Consider the following 23,413-nt stretch of genomic DNA (forward strand, 5'->3'; position numbering starts at 1 on the left):
AGATCAGTTTCTATAGAAAATGTTTAATTCCGAGATCTGAGGATTTTTTGACGATTTTTTTTTAAAACCTCGTAACATTGATAAATTTTATTAAAATAATGGTAATATATTGAAATTATATTTAAAAAGTAACATGAAAATAAAACATTTTTATTTTTTGATGTTATATTATAAAGTTTCATTTTGGCAACTCATTGTACAATATTTTGAATTTGAAAAATAAACGAGGTATAATGCTATAAGACTGCGTTCAGACGGCGGCGTAAAGGGCATAGAGGCATAGTCATAAGGGTATAAAATACGGGAATTCCGTTCACACTTGCGAGAACGGGGTGTAAGCCGTGGCCAATGAGAGAAGCTAAATTTGCGCATGCGGGAATGTGTCTACAACTTTCCGATGCTGTTCTTGTGCTCGATTGATTTCCCGCGTTTGCTCTGCTTGTTTTGTAACAGCGAAATCTTCTGTAGAATGCCGCTTCGTTTTAGCTTCGCGCTGATTGGTCGCCGCTTATCCCAAACTTGGTGTAAAGTTGAAAACTTTGAACCCTATACCAGGAGCCCTAAACTAGATTTTGTGACATAGCACATACTGGTTGCCTTGGCAACGGAGCTCTGCTTTAACCATTTATGCCCTTTACCGAGACTTAGAAGGCCGTATCACTCCCCTCGCTATGTCATCTTACGTCACGATGAGACCTCTTGCGACTCGTAGCCTTGACCTTTGACTGATATGTTCACCAGCTCTCGATAGTCTTGGTGACCGTTCACCATTGCTGTATTTTTTTTATCTCTTGTAGAAAATGTTTTTCTCTTCCTTTTGTTTTACGCTTACGTTTTGGATTAAACACACACCATGCCAGCTAGATGTTGCGTCCCTGGATGTAAAGGAAACTACAAAGGACAGCCCAAAGTGTCAATTTTTCATTTCCCTTAAGGGATCCAGATCTCCGAAAGAAATGGATAATGGCGATCCATCGAAAAAACTTCCAGCCTACGAAAGCTTCTAGGGTAAGAAACATATGTTTTCTTGATTACTGATTACAGTTTATCATACTAAATATCAATCTGCTCATTATATATTTTAATGCATTCCATATCATTCACTATATATTTTATCGTTCACTGTATTTATGCAACTGAAGGTATATAAGTTTTTGGTCTATAGAGTTTTTGGTCTATATAAGTTTTTGGTCTATAGGTAAGAAATATTTTCACAAGAATTAAGAGAAAAAAAAAATTAGCTGTATATTTTTGTGTGCAAAATGTAAGATGATTTGAAAATTTCAGTTGTCACCTTTCACAACTGAATAATAAAATACTTTTTGGTGAACATAAATTTGTAATGAAAAAATTTATGATTATCCTAGTTATAATTCTAATCTTTTTATGAATCGTTAATTTTAGAAAATGTTAATTAAATCGTTAAATAATTTAAGTATTGTAACTAACAAATATTTAGAACATGCCATAGCAATCTAGAGTGATATTGACATAAGAGAACTCCAATATTAATTATAATATATATTAAAAATATAGCATTTTAGGCCCAAAATATTTTAAAACTTAGTTCACATAAAAACTGAACAATTGATGTCTGTTCTCAAATCCAGTAATAGTTAAAAGAGACCAATTGTAAAACATTGTGAAGTACATTAGTCAAAACTGTATTTATAATTAAAAAAATGTAAACAAAAGAAGAAAATTTCCATTAAATATATTCTTGAACTATAATGATAAATATTTTAAAAGTATATGTTCACTAAAATTTAGCTTCGAATTTAAGCTGATAAAGAATCTGACAAAACCATTAAATTTTAAAATAAACATATTTTGTATTTTTGTTATAAGAAGTAATTTTTTTTTTACTTACTGATTAATGAAAATTTTTGATTTTCAATTAAGCTAATATTTTTTACTTAAATACACTTATTCTAACATTTTAGAAAGGTTAAAAAAATTTTTTTTTTCCTTATAGAATTTTTATGAGGATTCTAATTGTCTCTTTTATTTCATTAGGTCTGTGAGCTTCATTTGCTGCATGTGACATCGAAAAAGTTTCGGAAATCTACGATGAAAGAACCGGAAGAAAAGTGACAGCAGTTTTACAGCATCCTCGTCTAGCATGCAATGCTGTTCCTACAAAACTTCCTAATTGTGTGGTTTATTTGTCGAAACACTGTAAGAAAAGAGAAAGTTTTGACTGCAAGAAACAAAGATTGGAAAACAAGGCTTTAGAAACTGCAATTACTGAAAGCATAAAATCCAAAGAAGACTATGACAAAAAAAATGACATTTACTAGTCTTTCTGAGCTCTCTGAAAAGTTGTGCTTAATTAGTTTGCCAGAACAGTGGTCCATCATTCAGAAATCGGATATTATCATCTTTGCTTTGATAACTTTACGAACTGCACCATGTATCGTAGCATCAGTAGTGGTGACTGAAGGGTTTGATTTAAATATTTACATTGAAAGCATTCAAGCAACAAAGTTAGGAAATACTGTCATACCTAAAAACATAAGTAACTGTAATGATGTTACAGCAGTTATTGAGAAAACAAATGCTGTTTGCATAACACATGACCAATGTAATAATGGACACACCTTAGAAAATATTCTAAATTTTGTTATAAAAGCATCATGCAATACTTTTCTTAAAAACTACTGTAATCAAAAGAATGATGTGCTGAGAAATACTTTAAGGAAACGAAAGCTTCAAACTCTTCTAGTAAAATAGATAATTTGTGTTCAGTTCAAATAAGGCTTTAAGTTTATGTAACTGTTTGGTAAGTTTTATTTATGCTTGTATAAAATGTTTTAAATATTAATGAAACATATACATATATTTTTATGGCAATTTGAATGAATTATTTATTTTGTTGCATTATATGCAAACTTCATGATTTAATGGAAATCTAATCTTTAATTAAACATATAGATGACTTAAATATATTTTAATCGTATTTTACGATTTCTGGTTACAATTGAAAAGAGAAAGCACTGTTATTAGTTTTGATTAGTGTGATTAAGAATGATAGATAAAGATGTATGAGGTAGTACTTGTGTACCCATAATATTTGCAATATTAATATGCAAATGTATACATTTATTTCCTTTTTTTTACTAATTAAGTTTTAGGCATTTTTCTAGAAAAATAAGCATAAAGAATTTGCAAAGAAATATTTATAAAGTAAGTTTAATTTCAGTTTTACTAATATAAGTAATATGCTATTTGCATTATGTATGATGATCAACAATACTTATGATACCATGCGAATTTATTATAGATGTGTGAAAATGAATTCTATATAAAGGTCAAAGTAACAGTTTATTCTGTTTATACATATTAAGCTTTTGATTTAGCAAAACTCCTTTATGTATTTTATAAAGCACGAAATGCACTACTTCTATTTCAATGCTTGTTATTTCTTATGTGTATATTTTTCTAAATGTATAAACCTTAATGTTTTGTTGCATCTAATGTGCTAATATGTAATGTAATTGTTATTTCATTTATTACAAAATTTATTTAGGTGATTTTTTTAAACTCCAGGCATAAATAATGTGCAAATATACATAAAGCTAATTTGATTTTTATTATAATTTTTGCTGCTAGCATTTAAATTTATGTGGAAAGGAATTCACTTGCTACAGTGGTGCAGTAATTTGTTTGAATAATGCATAGTGCTTTTAAAATTTGAGTTTTGTTTTAGCTTTTTACCTGTAATTTACTTTTTATACTCAACTGAAAAGGCATTTTCATGCTTTTTTAAAGCTCTATAATGTTTTGAGCTTTGAGAAATGGGGTAATGCTATTAATTACTCACTTAAAATTATTCTTGGAATTAAAAACTGCAGTAATACTAAATAAATAATTGCATTAAAATAAGAGTATTAAAGAAAAGCATGTTTATGTCATTTATTTGCTACATAGAGTATGTTTTTTTCTTTGTGAATTTTTAATATTTTATAATCTTTGAAATGCTAATAAAAATTTGTTTTTAGCCGCAAAACTTTTTGCATTCTTTTCTTTACATGAAACTAAAACTTGGTTTTTTTTGGATTAAAGAAACTAATGGAAATTTTTGTAAATATATTTTTAGTCAGTAGTATGCTATTGAATATTACTTTGTTAACTTTGCTTTCTAGTTAGATGCTAGAAGATAATTATTATATAAAGTTTTAAAATACTGAATAGAAATTTTTTTTGGAAAATTTAAAAAAAATCTAGAAAATTAATATAACAATTTTTAATTTTTGGTCGACGTAAACATGACTAAACAAGATATGATATTATCCATCTGAATACAAAAATTAATAATAGTTTCCTTTTATCTATATGGTTTTCTGCAATTCTCTAGGGAAAAAATAACATTTATTATTAAAACCACAAAATATATAAACACTAGCCGAAACGCCGTTTTCAGATCTGAAGCAAAGGAAGTTATATCTTTCTACTCAACAGCAATGATCATTTTTCCTCCCGGCACTCGAAGATACGGGGTCTCCTTGCCGTGACGTCACTTTTCAGTGATACGGCCTTCGTAAGTCTCGGTGGTGTCGCCTTTACGCCCCCATCTGAACAAAGCTTAAAGCACAATTTACGAAACAGCTGTTAGCAAATGCAAATTTAGCTATGTAATTACTTAAAAAAAAAAAAAATGTCTTCCTTTTAATTTTTTCATAGTAAGAGTTTTCCCATGTAATTGTCTAAGAATATTAAAAATTATCAGAATATGCATCAGTTTTCTCTATCAAATTAATTTTACACTTTTCCCCCTAAATATTTCTGGCTTTTTGCTGTTACAGAATTGGTAGAGATAATTTTTTTTAGGGTTTTAGACATTGCAGCTTGGAAAGTTTAGAAGGATTTGAAGGCAAGATTTATAGACACATGACTGTAGAATGTTCGAGAACTATGTGACAAAACAAAAAATGTCTGCATGGTATCAACATGTAATGGATGTATTTTACAGAAAGTTTGCAATAAATTTCTTAATTTTTCGAGAAGTCTGGAAGAACAATGAAAACATAATATTTGAATGTTTTACTTCTGATACTAGAATCTTTTTCTTAACATCCCTTTATTTCTCTACTTTTCACAAGACATCACTTTCTATCTTCCCTTTATTTTCTCTATTTTTCACTGGACACAAGCATGGAAAATATCAAAAATACTTCTAATCTTATCACGTGGACAGTCATTATAGAAAGGAATTTTTTTATTAATAAAGAAATTGAAAACTTACAATTTAAAAGATTCATCTAATATGTCTTAATGCATCATACACAGAGCTGGCATTAGGCATTTTCCCACCTAATGCAGTCTCTGTTGATTCTAAATTCTGCTACCTAGTGCCTTTCTAAATTCTGCTTCCAATGCCTGCTCTAAATTCTAAAAGTTTTGCCACTTCTAGGTTGTGTTGTTCGGTGTGTCACTAAATTCTAAAAATTCTACCACACCAGCTCTGTAACCGGTCTTTACTATATATATTTCATATTTCTTCTGAATGTTCATATTACTAAAGAAATAAAATTAGCCACTTTTTCTAAACATTCTAAATGCATTTAGTGTTTTTTAGAATAACATAAATCCTTAATTAAATTTAAAATGGAAAGGAAACATGTTGAAGAAAGAAACTGAATACATACAGAAAATTATTCTTTAAAGATATGTGCAGTTATTATTCTGTAAGTTACCCAATTGTTTATGATTTCAGCATTTACTATAATTTCCCTTTTCTATTTTCTCACATGATAGAATTACTGAGCCAGATTACATTAAATTGTACGATCTTTTACCACTAGTCCACATTTTTAGCGATTGTTCTTTTTTAATTACGTTACCGAGAGTTGTAATTGATTTTTTGTTAGCATCAGAACATGCCTTTATGTTTTAAGTTCTTTTTAAATAAGAAGCTTATTTAAATCTTTGTCTGATATTGTAGTTACTTTCAGCCATAGCGATAATTTACTTCACGTCTGTCGGTGGTTTTGAACTATTTAACTTTCACCAGATCAAGTAAACCCTCATAGGTACATTGTGGAGAGGTTGACAAGTTAGGAGATAAAGCACACAGAAACTAGTGAGAGCACTGGTTTACATATTGAGACAAATCTCTAATTGTTAGAAACGATGCTTAAAGAGAAGGAAATCAAAATAAAATAGGCAAAATGTTTGGGAAGGCTTCAAATCAAAATGATGGATAACTATTTTGTGGAGTGTTGTTGTTACAAAATATAAATGTTTTGTAGCTTTTAATTTGTAATTATCCTAATATTGTTTAAAAATCAATGTCATAAATTACATGTATTTTAAATTGTGAAATTTTATTAGAGTGCAATTAAAAAATAAAATTTGATAGTGTAAATCCATAATGACTAAGGTTATCAAACTACCTAATTTAATTATTTATAACTAACTGCTTATACTTAAAAATTATCTCTTCATATTAAAGCGTTATCACCTTTCATTAATACTCACTGTGGTCACAAGATAAAACACAAAAATGTAGAAACTTATTCTTTGCATCAAGTGAGACTTAAAATAATACAAAACAACTTATCATCTCTGGTGCTTTAATGGCTTATTGGAAATCTAAAGTATATTAAATGGGTTACAGCTCTTGGAACTCTACACGAAACTATGACACTAACTGCGTCAAATGGAGCATGACTCACTTTCAACAATTGCCAACATCAGGCCTTTCAGGTTTGTTCTAATCAGCATGTCTCTCTCCAGACAAGCAGCAGCGGTGACAACATTCAGTTGAATCATACTTATTATGATTTTACTTCTCATTTTAACCTATGCCATTTGACATAAAATCTACCAGCTATTTACAAAACTTCTAGACTGACCAAGTATGTGACAAAATGAGACGTAAAAAAAAAAAAAAAATCAACTTAAAGTTAACTGTCACTAAAATGTCTTCTTTCAAATATGTCCAACTGTTATAAGTGTAAAATATTTAATGCTACTTGATAAAAAGTTTATTTTATTCTCAAACTTATTAATAATTATATTAATTAATTCATATTTAGTAATAATGCATACTACTTAGGGATCTATTTTATTTTTAGGATGGTATTAGAAAAGTGAAATTCAGGCATAGATAATATTTTTAATTGAATTTATTCAGTTCCCATTTGCTCATAGGTCCTTAATTTTTTTCATTAATGGTCCTTGAAAGTCCTTAATTTCTGTGTGCAGAAATGTGTAAAAACCCTGCTAAAGCTATTGTTGCGTGCGTACGGGTTTGCTACGAAATTAATGCACAAGTTCGATGAAAAATGAAGAAAATTTATTATTATCACAACAAATATGATTAAATGTCCTCAAATAATCGTGCAGTATCACGATATCTCACAGTAGTTACCTTTTAACTACTCAAACGTTCAATAGAACTTAATTCAAAACAGCTAAAGAAAGCTAATCTGCGAATTCGCTACAATCAACAAGAGCAGTTTTCTAAACAACAACAAACTGAGAGGTTTTCCTCCTTTTATAAGATTTTAAAATCGCGTGCGAGAATTTTCTGGTACTTTCTCGAAATCAAAAAGACATTTTTTTTTATTTAATGTTAAATGCACGTGCTCTTGTATTTTTAATTTTCCGGCTTAGCTTTCTTTTAATATTCATCAGGCGCTGCACTGCGCGAGAAATAAAACCATTTAATTTATAATTGAACTGACATTAGCTTTTTAAATACCAAATTCGTAACACTGCCCCCTTCCCAAAGACTGCACGTCCCGGGCAGTACAGTCCCTGGACAGGAAGCCAAACTTACAACTAAGGCATAAGTGCAATGGCTAAGCATTACATTACAATAATAAACAACATGAATATAAATGCAATAAATAAAACAAATCAAATGCTATCAAATACAAATCAAATACTAAATACACATTTAGAAACAAAAACGACCATGGTCTCATACTATTTACAATTATTTACATTACGTACTATGGCCCCAGTAATGAACTAACCTGTCGTAATGAACGACTTTAGGTTTAGAGTTCAAAGACTTACGGATCCGAACCACGACGTCATTCAGTCTGTTCAGCACTGTATATGAACCATCCGAAGGTGACTGTAATTTAGGATTGAGTCCTTTTCGTTGAATCGGGTTCAACAACCACGCCTTGTCTCCTTTGTTGGATCTATGTCTAGTAGTTCTCATGTCGTATCTGGTCTTCACTTTCTCCATCGCCAAGTTGACTCACTTCCGTGCAGAACGGTGCATCCCCTCAAACCTGGCCTGGACATCTTGGATGTGTTCCTCAGGCGATGAAGGCGCATCCGTAGGGCAACCAAACAGGCAGTCACAAGGCAGATGAAGGTCTCGACCGAAGAGCTTCTGGGATGGAGAATAGCTGGTAGTCTTGCGTTTCTTTTCGACCCTAGTATGATTTTGGCAGCTTCCCGAACTGGGTCTTTCGGACAAGGCGTCGACATTTCCAGGCGAGGATCCCTGTTGAGGATGGATAGTCGTCATCAGTTGCTGAAAGCAGTTTGTTGTTTTTGAAGTCTAAGGAAAAATTGTATTTCCTTAAAAAGTCCAATCCGAGTATGCATGGATCTGTAATATCCACCACATACGCCGTGTGATGGTAGGCGGCACTTCCAAACGTGATGCTTACGTTTAACTTCCCAGTTATATCGATCTTATCACCAGACGCAGTCTGAAGGGTAACACAGGAGGGCGTCCAAATAAGTTTATCTTTAAACCGTTCAGCTAAATCTTTCCTAATGATGGTAACATTAGCTCCTGTGTCAATGATCATATTGCAAGGAACTCCATCGATATGCCCATTGATGGACAGTCCGTTACTGTTGCCACTCCCTCTACAAATCTTGAGTGCTTTAAAACAAGCTTTTTCATTATCTGGCAACATCCATTCCCTGATATGGTCATTAATTTGTTTCCTGCGTCGTTGCTCAGAAATGGTCTCAATGTTCGTACCCTGGGGTGTTCTGCAGTTCTTTCATAGGTGGCCTTCAACACCGCAGTTTACACTTTAGGGTCGGTTTCTTTTCACCACTATTCCGTCTCAAGGTATTCACTGGTCTTGTCAACATATCCGTTTTATTATCCGTGCCCTGGGGTGTTCTGCAATGCCGTCGTAGGTGACCTTCAGAACCACATTTCCAACACCTTCGAGCCACTTTGTTCTTACTGCTATTCTGTATCAAAGCATTGACTTGTCTGCATAAATCATCTAAACGAGCCATCAGTTGATTCACTGGCTCGTGGACTCACATAGCTCTGACTGGGTAGCGGTCTCTATGAGTTGCTTGCTGGGCTGCCTCGAATTTCATGGCGTACAACAGAGCACTTTCCATATCCTTCACATCCTCCATTCGTATAGCTTTCTGTATTTCAGGATCCCGGATGCCGTCGATGAAGTATTGCAGAGACAGGATTTCCCTTGTTTCTGTCGGGCACTCCGAAAAGGCGTGATGTGACAGCCTTTCAACATATGTGGCGAGCTCCTGAAGTGTTTCGGTGAACTTCTGTTGACGGGATTTTAATTAGCTCCTGTGTCATTAGCACTTAACTTGTAGTCTTTTAAACATTTCTCGCCGAAGCTCAGCTCCAAAGCGCCGGATAGAGCTTCGAAATCTAGCCTTTGATTTTCGGGAAGCATCTGCAGGATATCCGCTGCGTCTGCTCTCAGAGAAGCAGTGAGATGACAGGCCTTAGCTTGGGAATCCCATCCATTCGCATCCGCAACGATAGAAAACTGGGTCTTATACACTTGCCAGGATGTCTTACCATCATATGTGGATAGCTTCAGAGATGGACGAGCAGGCATCGGTAAGAATTTAAAATCATAACTCTTGCTCCCTGCCGTTGCTACGAATATCTTTAAAGTTTCCATTTCTTTGGCAACTGCAGAAACTCTCTCATCAATTTGTTGTTTTGGTGTTAAACGGCACAAACTCTTCCTTCAATTCGTTCCTCCACAGCAGAAACTCTCCCTTCTATTTGTTCTTTGACGGAGGAGACTCTTTCTTCAATTTCTCCAACCTTACTTTCGACCGAGTCTATTCTACCTTTTATAACCTCGAATTTGTTTTCTATTACGCATGTAATTTCTCTTTTCATTTCCTCTTGACCTGCTTTCATCTCGTCTCTAACAGATTTCATCTCGTCTTTAACGGGTTCCTGTCCCACTTCAATCTTTTCCTGTACGGAATTTTGACCAGCATCCATTTTTTCTTGGAACGTAGCAAAAGCAGTAATGAGCTGTCTCAATTGTTCTTCCATCCCTCTTGTTATTGGCAGTCAAATCCCACTCCTGACACCAAAAATTGTTGCATGCGTACGGGTTCGTTACGAAATGAATGCACAAGTTCGATGAAAAATGAAGAAAATTTATTATTGTCACAACAAATATGATTAAATGTCCTCAAATAATCATGCAGTATCACAATATCTCACAGTAGTTATCTTTTAAATACTCAAATGTTCAATAGAACTTAATTCAAAACAGGTTATCTTTTAACTACTCAAACGTTCAATAGAACTTAATTCAAAACAGCTAAAGAAAGCTAATCCGCGAATTCACTACAATCAACAAGAGGAGTTTTCTAAACAACAACAAACTAAGCAACTACTACAAACTAAGAGGTTTTCCTCCTTTTATAAGATTTTTAAATCGCGTGCGAGAATTTTCTGGTGCTTTTTCGAAATCAAAAAGACATATTTATTTATTTAACCTTTTCGCGATGGCGCACCTTTGTTTAAAACGCTCGTGCGGGACGGAAGAGAATCGAAGGCAGTCACCGTACAGGACGGAGGTTTTGCATCGTTAAGCCTAATTTTATAACAAAAATCAGAAAAACAAAAGTTTCACTTCTAGCATCGTAATTTTTGGTATCATTTTAGATTATTACTTGAGCTCTTATATATGTTAAAATTAGCCCTTAAAACATTTATTTCTTTATTTTACATGGAAATATACTTAAAAAATTGCTTATCTTCCATAATACTTTTCGGAAGAGCTATTCAAATTATTCTAAAGTTTTAATTGATAAAATCCATCAATAAAGTTTAAAATTATTAAAAAGAACACAATAAAGACTATTTACAGTAAGAAGTAACAAAATTTAAAATGAAAACGAGCGTGGTAAATTTCGAAGCACAGAGAAGTATCACCTTGTAACTCTTAGAAAAAGTATCACTTTTTAACTCCTTAGAAAATGAATCAGTACTCTCATTTGCACAATCTGAAGGTCAGAATACTAAAACTACGTTCAGTTTAAATGTAATGGACACAGAGTGCCATCTAGTGGCTATAAAAATTGTTTCAGCTTAAAATGCATATCTGCACTGCCCGTTCACTTGGCCAGTTCTCCAGGAGTGCACGGGTGAACCGCCCGGGCCTCACATGTGTCCGTACGAAATGCATATATGATTCGCCCGTCGCGAAGAGGTTAATGTTAAATGCACATGCTCTTGTATTTTTAATTTTCCGGCTTAGCTTTCTTTTAATATTCGTCACGTGCTGCACTGTGCGAGAAATAAAACCATTTAATTTATAATTGAACTAACATTAGCTTTTTAAATACCAAATTCGTAACACTATACACATGATTTGGTGACATTCTGTACCTGATTTTTCGCAACAGAACTGTAAGTAATGATGGTTCTACAATACACGATTTTCTTTAAGTGGATACTGCATTTGTGATTGTTAAATTATTGAAAAATTGTATATAAACTATAAAATAATAGTCTCCGTGTTTGACTCTTGGCATACATACAGTTATGGGAGTATTACAATTTTTATTTTTGTTTATCTGCTAGTTAGAAGTATTTACTTTATCCTATAAGTTCATTTTTATAAGTAATAACTAAAATCTTTATACCTATACTAATTAGATTACAATATAGTGGTAGTTCAATGTATAGTATATCTGAATAATAAATATTATAAGAAGACTTATTCATAATTACACATCCTTTTTTTTATAAAAATAATGGGTAGTTACATAATTGTGTAATTTAAACTTATAAATTCATTAATAGTTACATAATTTACATATCTCTAATTTTGGAAACCTTTGTAGTGTTAATACAATCACTGATTTATTTTTCAAGAATAATTATTTGTTTGTTTGCAGCTAGTGAGAAGCGGTGAATTTCACTTACGCTCCCCAAGTGACTGAAATCAACGTTACACCACTGATCTAAAAGCAAGGCACAAATTAAAAACAACTGAAGCAAATACTTGGAAAATTGAAAATAAAATTTAATTAATACAAAAATAAAACTATGAAGATTGAATATTAAATAAAAAATAAAAGCTTGCAATTCCTCTTTTTTTTTTTTTTTTTTTTTTTTACAAGGAGGATTCAAAAAAATTATTAACACAGCCACATTTCTAAATTTATCTGTATGAACTCCATAAGAAAATTACAGAAATTCTTTTTTTAAATTTAAAGCAATTTGTTTTTCTCTTTCGCAATTTATCCAGATATAGAGAAATGTGGCTCTGTTGATAATTCTTTTGGCTACATTTTGGCAAAGCCAATGAAATGGCAAAGCCGATGAAATTATTATTCATTATTTAATATTTAATTATCGTTATTTTATTTTTTTATTAATTTCCTTTTATGTTCTAAATTTCTGCTTCAAATGTTTTAAATCTGTGTCTTCATTTTAAATACTTTACTGCTCTTGGCTGATATTAATTCTATATCTTTTAAATTGCTCTTAATTAATTCTGCAGCATTTTGTGTCACATTAATAATACTTATTAACTAAATATTCTCAGTTTATAATCTTAATGCATAATCATTCTTATTTATTTTTATATGAAACTGTATTAAGCAGACAACAGATGATACTTACCGTCGCCTCCAGTAACACCATTCCCAGTCATCCTCTTTCCGCCAATCTTCTAATTTTGCATCAAATTTGGTGTATCGATCAAAATCAATATGCTCTATGTCTTCAACAACCTGTAAGAGAAAACAAATAAATTACTTCATATATGTTAAAAAACTTACTTTTATTACTATTCAATGAGAATTTTTGGATAAATTTCCTTCCCTTTATAACTATGGAGTGTACTTTTAACTAGATAGTATATTTAAAACTTAAAAAAAAGAGAGTAAAGAAGAAAAAAAATTTAATTACAGGATAATTAAAAAATATCTATATAAACTGAAAGACAATCCCTCTAAAAAATCCCATCATTAAAAAATACTATTAAAAAAGAATAATTATTTTATTGTGCTTTAGATAACAACATTAATCTTCAGTTTTCATTAATCTCTATTGGTCAAAAGCTTAATAAAGTTCAGTTGTCTTTTATACAAGAATAATCTAAATAAAATGTTCAATTATTTGCTTTTGTTTTAAACAGCTTTGTCAATAAAAGGGGGTAAGAATATACAATACTTATTTCTAAGTATTACAACAATGCTAAAATAATTTAAATAATCACGCTAACTTCCAATATCCAAGCTCTACATCATATCCTTTAAAATTCCAGCATTAAAAATCATATTATTTCCTTAAAACAGAAGGGCACTTTACATCATACTATTATTCCTGGCCTATCTTAGCACAAAATGTGTTAGTACTATACAACAATGCACATAGCATTTGCACAGCAAAATTATTAATAATTGTGAAATGCTTGAAATCATGGATGCCTTTCATCACAAATTAGGATCACAGATTAATTATCTAAGGAGGAAAACCACTCCAAGTGAAGAAAAGTGTCTCAGATTACAAACATTCAAGTCAGCAACAAATGATTTCTGTGTTTTAAAGAAAACTCAGACCCAAATTTATGAATTACTCAAGGACATCTGAGATATCATTTTAATATTTTCTGTTACTTAATTCTCATCAGCAAAGCTTGACATTATGTGACTTACGGCACTATAAATTTTGGCTTGGAGAAATTATGCTGCAGGAAAAGACTTTCGAGAACTTTGAGGTTCCCCTTCCCATAACATTGTGTTTACAGGCAAAGCCATGGGATTGGGAATTAACACTGAAGATGTGTAGAAGTTATTAGAAGACCACAAAAGTGAGTTCAACAAAAAAAAAAAAAAAAAAAAAAAAAAAAAAAAAAAAAAAAACAAGCACAAAAGACAACTGTAGGAAGAAGATGCTTTGATCTGTGAAATTTGCATAAAATACAGTAAGGTACAAAGTTTCATGTCACACTATCCCCTTGATGAAGCAGTAGCAAATTACATGTATTTGTTTTGTATTATGAACTTGTACTTGAGGCAGAGTTGTAAAGTATAAAAAATAATCACCTGGATTGTCCAGGAATCACATTAATGCATTTTACATGAGTTTCTATGGGACAAAAGTTTGTTCATGAATGTTTCAGATGAACTATGTTCATGAACCAAGTTTTTATTGTATTAACTGCAGTTGATCAAAAGTACATATAAAAAATGCATTTATAACCATTTCAAGATCTCTCTGAAAAATTTCATTGAAAATAATCTGAAAAATAATATTTTATTGAAAATTTGAGGTTAAAAGATATCAGTTCTAAAATTACATTTAATACTATCATACTATTGGTTGTTATATTTTATGCTTATATTTGTTCCTTGTGTTGCAATTATAGGATTTAAAATCAACAGAGGGTGGAACAAGAAATTAATATTAAAAGTTGACAGTGGAATCATTAAAATGTGTGTTGTTACTGTATGCTAATTTCACCTAAATACTTTTTCCAGTGTTTCATAAAGAGAGAGAAATACTTATTTACCAAGATGCATGTAAAAGAGTTAATAAATAAAGTTCATAATCACATATAAAATTTATAAAGGAAACGTCCAAAGAATTAAATCTCACCATCCCATTTCTAAAAACAAAATTTTGTTGATTCATGATTAGGGTATACCTCCAACAAAATATCTATTTTCAGGTATTTCTAATTTCCTTAGTCTGATTTCCTAAGTTTTCTCATATAATTTATTAAACTAATTTCACTCTTCAGATAATCAAAAATGTTAATAAAACATACATAAATTTGAATTTGAAAATATACATACAACTTCAATATCACCAAAATTGGTCCAATCGTACACAAGAATTTCAGCATGTTTGCTAAAATATACAAAAAGATATTTAAAAGCTAGTATTCAACACTTACATCAGTACAATACATAAATATTACAACTATGGTTTTAAAAGCTCATCAAAATTTAAAGTTTAAAATCATATTCTAGTCATTAGTTATACTACACATTAGCATTTATAATTACTATGCAGCATTTTAATATATATCATTAAAAGAATTTTTTTGATACTCTCTGATTAACCATTCGACATTTCCAAGATTAAGCAATTCTTTCTTCCCAAATATGCATGTTACCTGTTTGTTGTAAATTTGTAACATGAGCTGCATTCATTTCTGTCCACTGAGGCATGTGACTAGAATGTGAGATGAGTTCACTGATGACCATCAAAAATGTAAGTCAACCAATCTGTCATGCAGAATCGGTAATCATTAGTAACTTTTTTGCCTACCTCAGATGTAAAAAACAGTAGCCATTTAAAAAAAAAGGGTGGCATACTGAAAATTACATAATACAGCAACAAATTAAAAAAGCAAGAACCACCCATAATGAAATATTGAAAATTACATAAAACAGCCACAAATTAACTAAATTTAAAAAAAAAAAACAAAAAGCATTCATAATAAAACACCTTTTTGTTTTCCTGCTGTTCACCCATGGACACATTGACCTGTTTTAACTTAAAATAACATCAGAGAATAGCCCAAATTTGGAAAAAGTTATTATTATAATCACACAACAACAGTTGATAAATTACATTCCTACTCATCTTCCATATGGGCATTGACCTGTTTTAGTTTACAAAAAAATTACCAAATTCCACAAATTCGGAAAAAGCTATTACTGCTTAGCATCATAGAACTGAACAAATTCCCAAAAAGCTACTGCTACAATCATCTAAGCACAGTTCATAAGCAGCAGCCATAAAGATCAAAATCGAATTTCAAAAGCTGCATTCCATACTGGCAGTAATGTGAATGTAACCATTCATGGGCTGCCAGATAAATACATTTTTGTAACACTCTGATATGGCTAATTTGGGGATATATGACATTGCCAGTTATTTTTCTCAGAGATGGGCAGCTGATCACTTCATGAACAAATTTTATACGCAGAGCACAGATCTATTCACATATTATCACTTTTTCCTTCATACGTTTTCATTTGTTTTTGCTATCATTAATACTATGATCTTACAATCTAGTTAATACACATTTATTACTACTGCTTACAAAAATTTTACTGAATTTATTATGATATATTAATTTTGGCTTATCTCTTTCTTCAAAAGTAAAATTATTTCGCAAAACAGCTGTACGAAAGAAATGTAAAAATGCACAAAGAGCCATGGATCGCTGAAATACCAGCTTAATGTGCTGACCTCTACACCACGAAGGCACGCTAGAAAGGCGGGAGAAATGCCTTACATACTCTCCCATTTAAAGGGCGACTGGGGTTTTTAGGGGACCCAGTCGCCATTGTTCTCCCCTGTTATATACAACTTCATGAGAAAAGGCTAAATTACTGAGAAAGGACAATATTTTTTTCTCTTTCATTTACATGGAATTAGAAACTTCTGAGTGATAAATGACCATGATGAAATAACATATGTATATATATATATACATACATACATTCTAATAATCTGACAATCTTGAGACCAGGATTATGCCAGTTCGTGACTTTTCTGGATTACTTTATCAGTCTTGTTTACATTTCTGGGACTTATACAGTATCCCGTCAATCATGAAACTATCACCAAGATTTAGCACAATTAGTGATAAAAGTGTAACATGATTAACTTCAGTTGATTCTTGATAAGCCACCTCTTGTTTTTATTACCATGGATATAAATTAAATGCTACTACTGTATTTTTAACTTGCATTTTGATGAGGCGGGAATGATCAAAATTCAAGACCTGCCTTCCACAGAACAGCAAGCAGTGGATTTACTTGTAGTAAAATTGGAGCACCTAACAAAATAATAGAAACTGAAAAAGCTTTTTTATAAAATGCAAAAACAAAGTGGACCAAATATTGATCGTTTATTAAGTGAAAAGGTCTTTATTCTCAAAAGAATTCTGCAGCAACCATTGGTGCAACTTTGGTGGGATTTCCACCAACTTTCATGGTTTCAAGGGTACTCAACTTTGATCAATGGCCTAATGTTTATGTACCACGTTTTCTCCCATTTATATTAAACCTGGACTGTGTTCAGTACAGTAAAAGCCTCCCCCCCCCATCTTTTTGGAATTCAACTACCCGAAAAGCTCAAGTAACCAGCATATTTTAAAATTTAAAAAAAGTTTCCCGCAGAAAATTTTTGCAAATGAGAGATTTGTAATGTCATTTTAGAGCTTGTAATACTATTAAACCATATACATTTAAGCACTAAATAATGTGATTTAGTGCCAATAATGGATAAGCATAGTATCACATTGCAAGAAATTAATTTTGGTTTAATGGTAATTTTAAAATGTTGTTTAATTTTTTTAAATATAAAATTATGTGTATGCATTTTAATTTTAAATAATCTATACAATTATTTATCCACACAATTATTTATTTAATTGTGCCCGACAGATCGAGGAACATAACTAATGAACTTAGCATGCTTCAATTTCAACAGCTGACATCACAAAAAATGTATAAGTTAAGTTTGAGAAATATACATTTAGTTATCTGGAATCCATGAAGTCCCACTGCTACTGGTTATGAGAAACTCTACTGTGCTATTTATTTCTCAAGTCTTTCTATTTCAAATAATATTTGGAGGGAAAAAATCCAAATGTCTGAAATGTTGAATAGAAATTTATGTTTCTTTAGTTATAACATTAATATATCTCAACAGATCATATATCATATTTTTAGTTATAACATTAATATATCTATATTATTCAGAAGAAACTGGAATGTATCATACAAATACATTTTCAAGTCTATTATAAAGCTCTTAATTGTGCTATATACCTCAGTTATACCTTCCTTCTACCCTTTCTTTCGGTGAAAAATATTTTACTGAATATAATTTAATTTCTTTACAGTTCTTTTCCTTTAACGCAATTAAATTAGCAATTCTGGGTACTTACTTGCTAACTATCCTGTTCTTTACAGAACAAACAATGCACATAAAAGAAAGGAGGAATGCAAAGGAAGATGCGTATCAATAATTGTTTAATTATAACTATTATTAAAAAATCAATGAATCAAATTTTCAAAATTATTTTGAAAGAATGGAATTATTAAATGATGCCAAATAAAACATTAAAATTGGAAAAATATTTATTTTTGGTGATTAATCTTTTGTCAGTTCAAATATTATCTCAAAAATATCACCTTCGGTTTTTCATATCATATAAATTCTATCCAGCATGATTTCACATGCCTCATAAGTTATGCTTAAATGATATTTTTACAAAGAGCAAATATGAGTCATAAAATATGTTATTTAGAGTTACAAATAGAGACCTCAAGTATTTTTGGAAAGCTAATTAAAATACCATTCTATTTCATGACAAACCTTTGATTGATTATGAAAAACATTTTTACTTACTCCATATCTTTCAAATAAATCTGCTTATAATAATACTCTAGACTTGCGAGATATTCCTTGGTTAAAACCTTTGAGTTCACTTCAGCGGGCTGCAAAAAAATTACAAAACGTCCTAAAAACAAACACGATAAATAACACAGGGATATTTAGTCACAATTAGACAGTCTCTGCTTATCTCAGATAAAACAGAAGAAAGTTCTTTAATATTTCCCAAAATTCCTTTGTTTTACACAGAAATAATCCACTTTATCTTACACAATCTTTTACAATTAAATATAATTTGGTTGTGTTTCTGACATATTCCTTCCTTTCAACTTGGATTCATTTATAAGTTTGCAACTAAACAAATATGTCCATTAAATGTTGATTACTTGATGTATTTTTCATGATTTGGCCATGACCCTTGTTAGTTGGTGTGATGGTTTCATATGTGGGCTGCAGTGCCAAATGTATTGATGTCAAGGATGAAATAAAGGATTGTGTGCATACTGCTCGAATCTGTGTGGAAAAGAATATTTCAAAAAATTTCCTTGAATTAAGATAATAAATCAAAATCATACAAACTAAGATTTGGAGAGTATAAAGGTACTTGCAAAACACATAAAGAATTTTTCAAGCCCACTTTCCGAGAAGGTCAGGAAAGCACATGGCAGTGGGTGTTCTTATGGAGAATAATAAATGATATAGTCAAATGTTATACTGTTGCTTTTACAGGACTTCTACATGTTTTTTTGCAAGAACTGCACAGAGGACATAGCATCTGCAGTTTGCCTAATTATTAAGACCATACCATAACAACAAAAGCAAAATTTAATATTTGTGGGATTCTTAAATGCTTTCAGCAGACAGTAAAGGTGTCACTCACTGGATGAAATTTCAGATGAATTTCAAACCAGCATACCCTTATTTCATATTTAGTGATCCTAATAGCTTCATAATGCCTGAGAAACACAGTGCACTACAATTTCATGCACATAGACCCAGTACACTATAATTTTTTGCATACCATTCACTGTAGAGACAAAGAAGTGGAATTTCACCACTGATCGTACATGAATAGCCTTACTGCAATAACTATGCAGCTCCATCTCAATTTTGACGGAGAGCACCCTCATGATGGAACTGAAGACCTCCTACTATCAAACCACTCCAAAGAACTTGCCTACATTTTAAGTGCCCCCACACTGAACAGATACTAAGAAAAATCCATGCTTTTTCCAGGATTTGAACCCAGGCCCAACAATATGGGAGCAACATCACTAACTATTATACCGAACAGCCTAATCACTGCACAGAAAATCACATATATCATAACTTATGCATTTAAAATGGTTGCTTACCGTTTATGCTCATCACTCCCATTCATGCTTGAATCAGTTCACCTACACCTTAATTACAGTGTACGCACATTAGCTTCACAGGTGACTACAGGAGGATTATTAAGATCAATGATAAAATGATCCCTAAAGCACTCCTTTGCAGTAAGTTCAATTTTCAATCAGGAATATAGTTATAACTTGAAAAACGAGCATCTCTGTTGTGACTTACCAAAAAAGGAGCGGGGGTGTCTTTTGTGAAATAATCATTGACTAGAAAAATTAATTAATTTATTATATAGTTCATTCAAACTAAAATCATCTTGCTCAAGAACTTTAATCACTTAAAAAAAAAAGAGAGAGAGAAATGAAAAAAAAAAAAAAAAAAAAAAAAGAGAGAGAGAAAAGAGAAAATATATATATTTTTTTTTAATTTATTTATTTATTATTTTTTTTTTTTTCTTTCTGTAACCTTTCAATAATACTAAATGTCAAAACGTTTTGCTCATTATAACAAATGATAAACCTCTGGTAAGATGGTATAAACCTTATTTTTAGTTATAACATTATAACTAACCTTTAATGCTACTGTGATACTTACAATAAATATATAGAAATTTTATTTTTCATTTCCTATAACAGTTCTTAAGCAGAAAAATACAAAACTGTCCTGTTACTTGATCATTTTAGGGCATTTGGATTTCTCAAGACAATCATGGTAAAGATTTAAGCTCTGTTCTTTATCTCTGGCATGATTAAATGCGAGTAATGATGAGGATAAGAAAGAATCAGTAAATATTGCTAGGTGTGCTAACTATGGAGCAGAAAGAAAAAAGTCATTCCAGAAACCAATCCCCTTCTGCATATCAACAAAGTGATAACTCTAAAAATAACTTTGGATAACATGAAGCATACATAGACAAGAAATGTAGGAAAAGAAAAAATTAGATGTTATTTCTGTTTCAAACATTATTACATAGAACTGGACACTTTTTTATTAATAATAAATTATTTTAATATACTAATTCTTGGTTATATAATTTATAGGAATAAATTTATTGTAAAATTTATAAAAGTTAGTAATAACATACTTTTTTCCCAGCTTTTAATATTCTTCCATTAAAATTTGTATGCATATATTACATAGAGGAAAAAATTAAACATGCATTTGAATTTTCAACAACTATGTAAATGTATTAAAAGTATACATACATCATTTCTTTTCTTGATTCTTTCTAAGGCAACTTCAGGAGAGATATCAAGATAAATAATAAGATGTGGTCTAAGCAACTCCTCTAATACAGCATTCTTCCTTATATCTAAGTACAACTGTCGAGCTAAAATTGAAATGCTTTCATTGCCTTGCACTTTTTTATTAAATTAAGAAACAAAATCAATTTTTTTGCATTACACAATGCAGTTTTTAGTCTTGTATTACAATTTTAATATTAAATTCCATGCATATTTCCACAGTAATTAGTTAATAATAGTATTAAAGCACTTAATAAAGGCAAATGAATGAATACAGACAAATGCCATCATGAAATAAATTCAGTCGAATGTCTTCATGAAAGATTTTTAAAACAAACTGGACAACATTTACTAGTGGGGGGGGGAGACCTGATAATTTCCCAACTATCCCATTTCTAGAATCAAACAGGTTCAAATTTACCACTTTCAGTTGCTTAGTCTTTTGGCTTCTAATATCTCCACTGCATTCAAGCTTACTTTTGTGTAAACATAATATTAGAAGTTAATAATAATAAAGGATTGCCTTGGGAAGAAATTAACAGTAATTAGATTTTTCCCCCTTATGAGACTGATCCCATTTTATTTCAGTCATATCAATGGCTAAATGATAAATGAATAAAATTATTAAATGTTGATAGTTCATCTCAAGTTCAATTTCTGTAAAGTGGCTATGTATGTTTTTCCATATCTAATATTAATACAGTTTCCCTTAGAAGGCTTCAAGAAAAATAATTAAATAGCCTATCTATTACCTAATTTGGTATTTGCAAATGAACTGCTACTGGCGACCTTCAGTGATCCCAAGAATGCCAAATTACTTACTTATCAATACATATCTGCAGGGCCATTCCCAGCACAGGTGCAGCACACAAAAGTACGCAGGCAGCCAAAATCAGAGAAGGTCGAACTCTCACAATACCACGCCTAAATATTTTAAATCCATTAATGCTATTATAATTTAGATAGACGTAAAAATTAACATACTCTAAAATACATTGACCTATTAATAATGTAAGGCTACTTCCATCCGATTGTTAGTAGCATTGACCAGATTCCAAAAATGAAGCAGCAGCAATGAACAGCAGACATGGAGTTCAAGAAAGACAGGGTAATTCAAAAAGGGCAAAAAAATTCGCTACCAGCAGAGTACAGTTTACCCATTTCAGTTAAGTTGTTTGTATTTAGTGCCTAGTAGTGTGCGTAATTATTATTCTGTCATCCAGTGTTGAAATAAATATCTGTAGCGCAAAATAAATAAGTCTGAGGTAAATAGTGAGATAAATCTGAATTAATAATAGACATATAAACTAGTAGTAGCAGTAGTAGAAGTGCTTTTGACTTTTACTAAATAATTACTGTTTTACATTTTTGAATGTAACACATTTTCATGACATGCTGAAGAATGAATTCTGCAAAAGATAAGAACGTTGCAATAAAAATGCAAGTACCTAAGTATACAAATTTATAATTAAAGAGCAGTGATTTCTGATTTGATTAGACTGACAATTATGTTTCACAGTTTCCAGTTTCACTACTATATTAAAAACCCCATGTGAAGCAGGGCATTTTCGGATGTAATTACACAATTGCGGAAACTGCATCAAAACTGTACTAAATTATCCAACTATCTTAAAATAACAATAAAAATTTGATATGTTTACTTCAAAGGCAAATTTAATTTCTTGTTTTTGACTTGTTGATTTTACGTTTGTAAAAAAAATAGAAATTACGAAAAATAAATAAATATTTATTTCTTTTTAGTCCAAAGGGGCTTTGTTCCTAAAGAACTATTGTTTTCGTTTTGTGATTTTGTGTTGAATCACTATAAACTGCGAATAGCTTTTCAAACTGTTGCCACCAAATGTTAGAGACCTGCATTATATTTGAAGAAATTAAATAATGAAAAATCTCCATAAATGTATGTACATTTCTCATATTGTGATAAAACAATGGTACATAGAGCCATCGAATTTTGAATAATGTAATCCTCCTACAAATATGGGCATGTGAAAGACCAAATTTGAAATTTGGAATTTGTTTTATTATCGATTTTATATTTTGTAAAACTTTAATGAATCTTTGAGTAACAAATTCAATGATTTAAAAGCGAGCAATAACAACAAGCTAGGGAGGAAAAGCCTTTTTATCTCCAGTGTGTGGAACTGTGTTTCGGAAACTCTAAAGCTATGCTCATTTTAAAATTATTTTGCGACACTGCTATTGAACT

At 31.1% G+C, this 23,413-nt stretch overlaps 1 protein-coding gene across 1 annotated transcript in view; it reads right to left on the minus strand.

The window, feature by feature from the left end:
• ND-42 (NADH dehydrogenase (ubiquinone) subunit ND-42) overlaps nt 1-23,413 on the minus strand; it is a 48,074-nt gene that overhangs the window by 7,993 nt on the left and 16,668 nt on the right. The window contains exons 3-6 of the mRNA XM_035374693.2: nt 21,148-21,272; nt 18,620-18,708; nt 15,040-15,094; nt 12,860-12,969 (exon numbers count right to left, since the gene is read on the minus strand). Coding sequence (XP_035230584.2) covers nt 12,860-12,969; nt 15,040-15,094; nt 18,620-18,708; nt 21,148-21,272 — 379 coding nt within the window. The remainder of the gene's footprint in view (nt 1-12,859; nt 12,970-15,039; nt 15,095-18,619; nt 18,709-21,147; nt 21,273-23,413) is intronic.

This window comes from Stegodyphus dumicola, chromosome 6 (genome assembly GCF_044657685.1).
Source record: "Stegodyphus dumicola isolate Sdum_Otavi_A_Nest chromosome 6, ASM4465768v1".
NCBI classification, from domain to species: Eukaryota; Metazoa; Arthropoda; class Arachnida; order Araneae; family Eresidae; genus Stegodyphus; species Stegodyphus dumicola.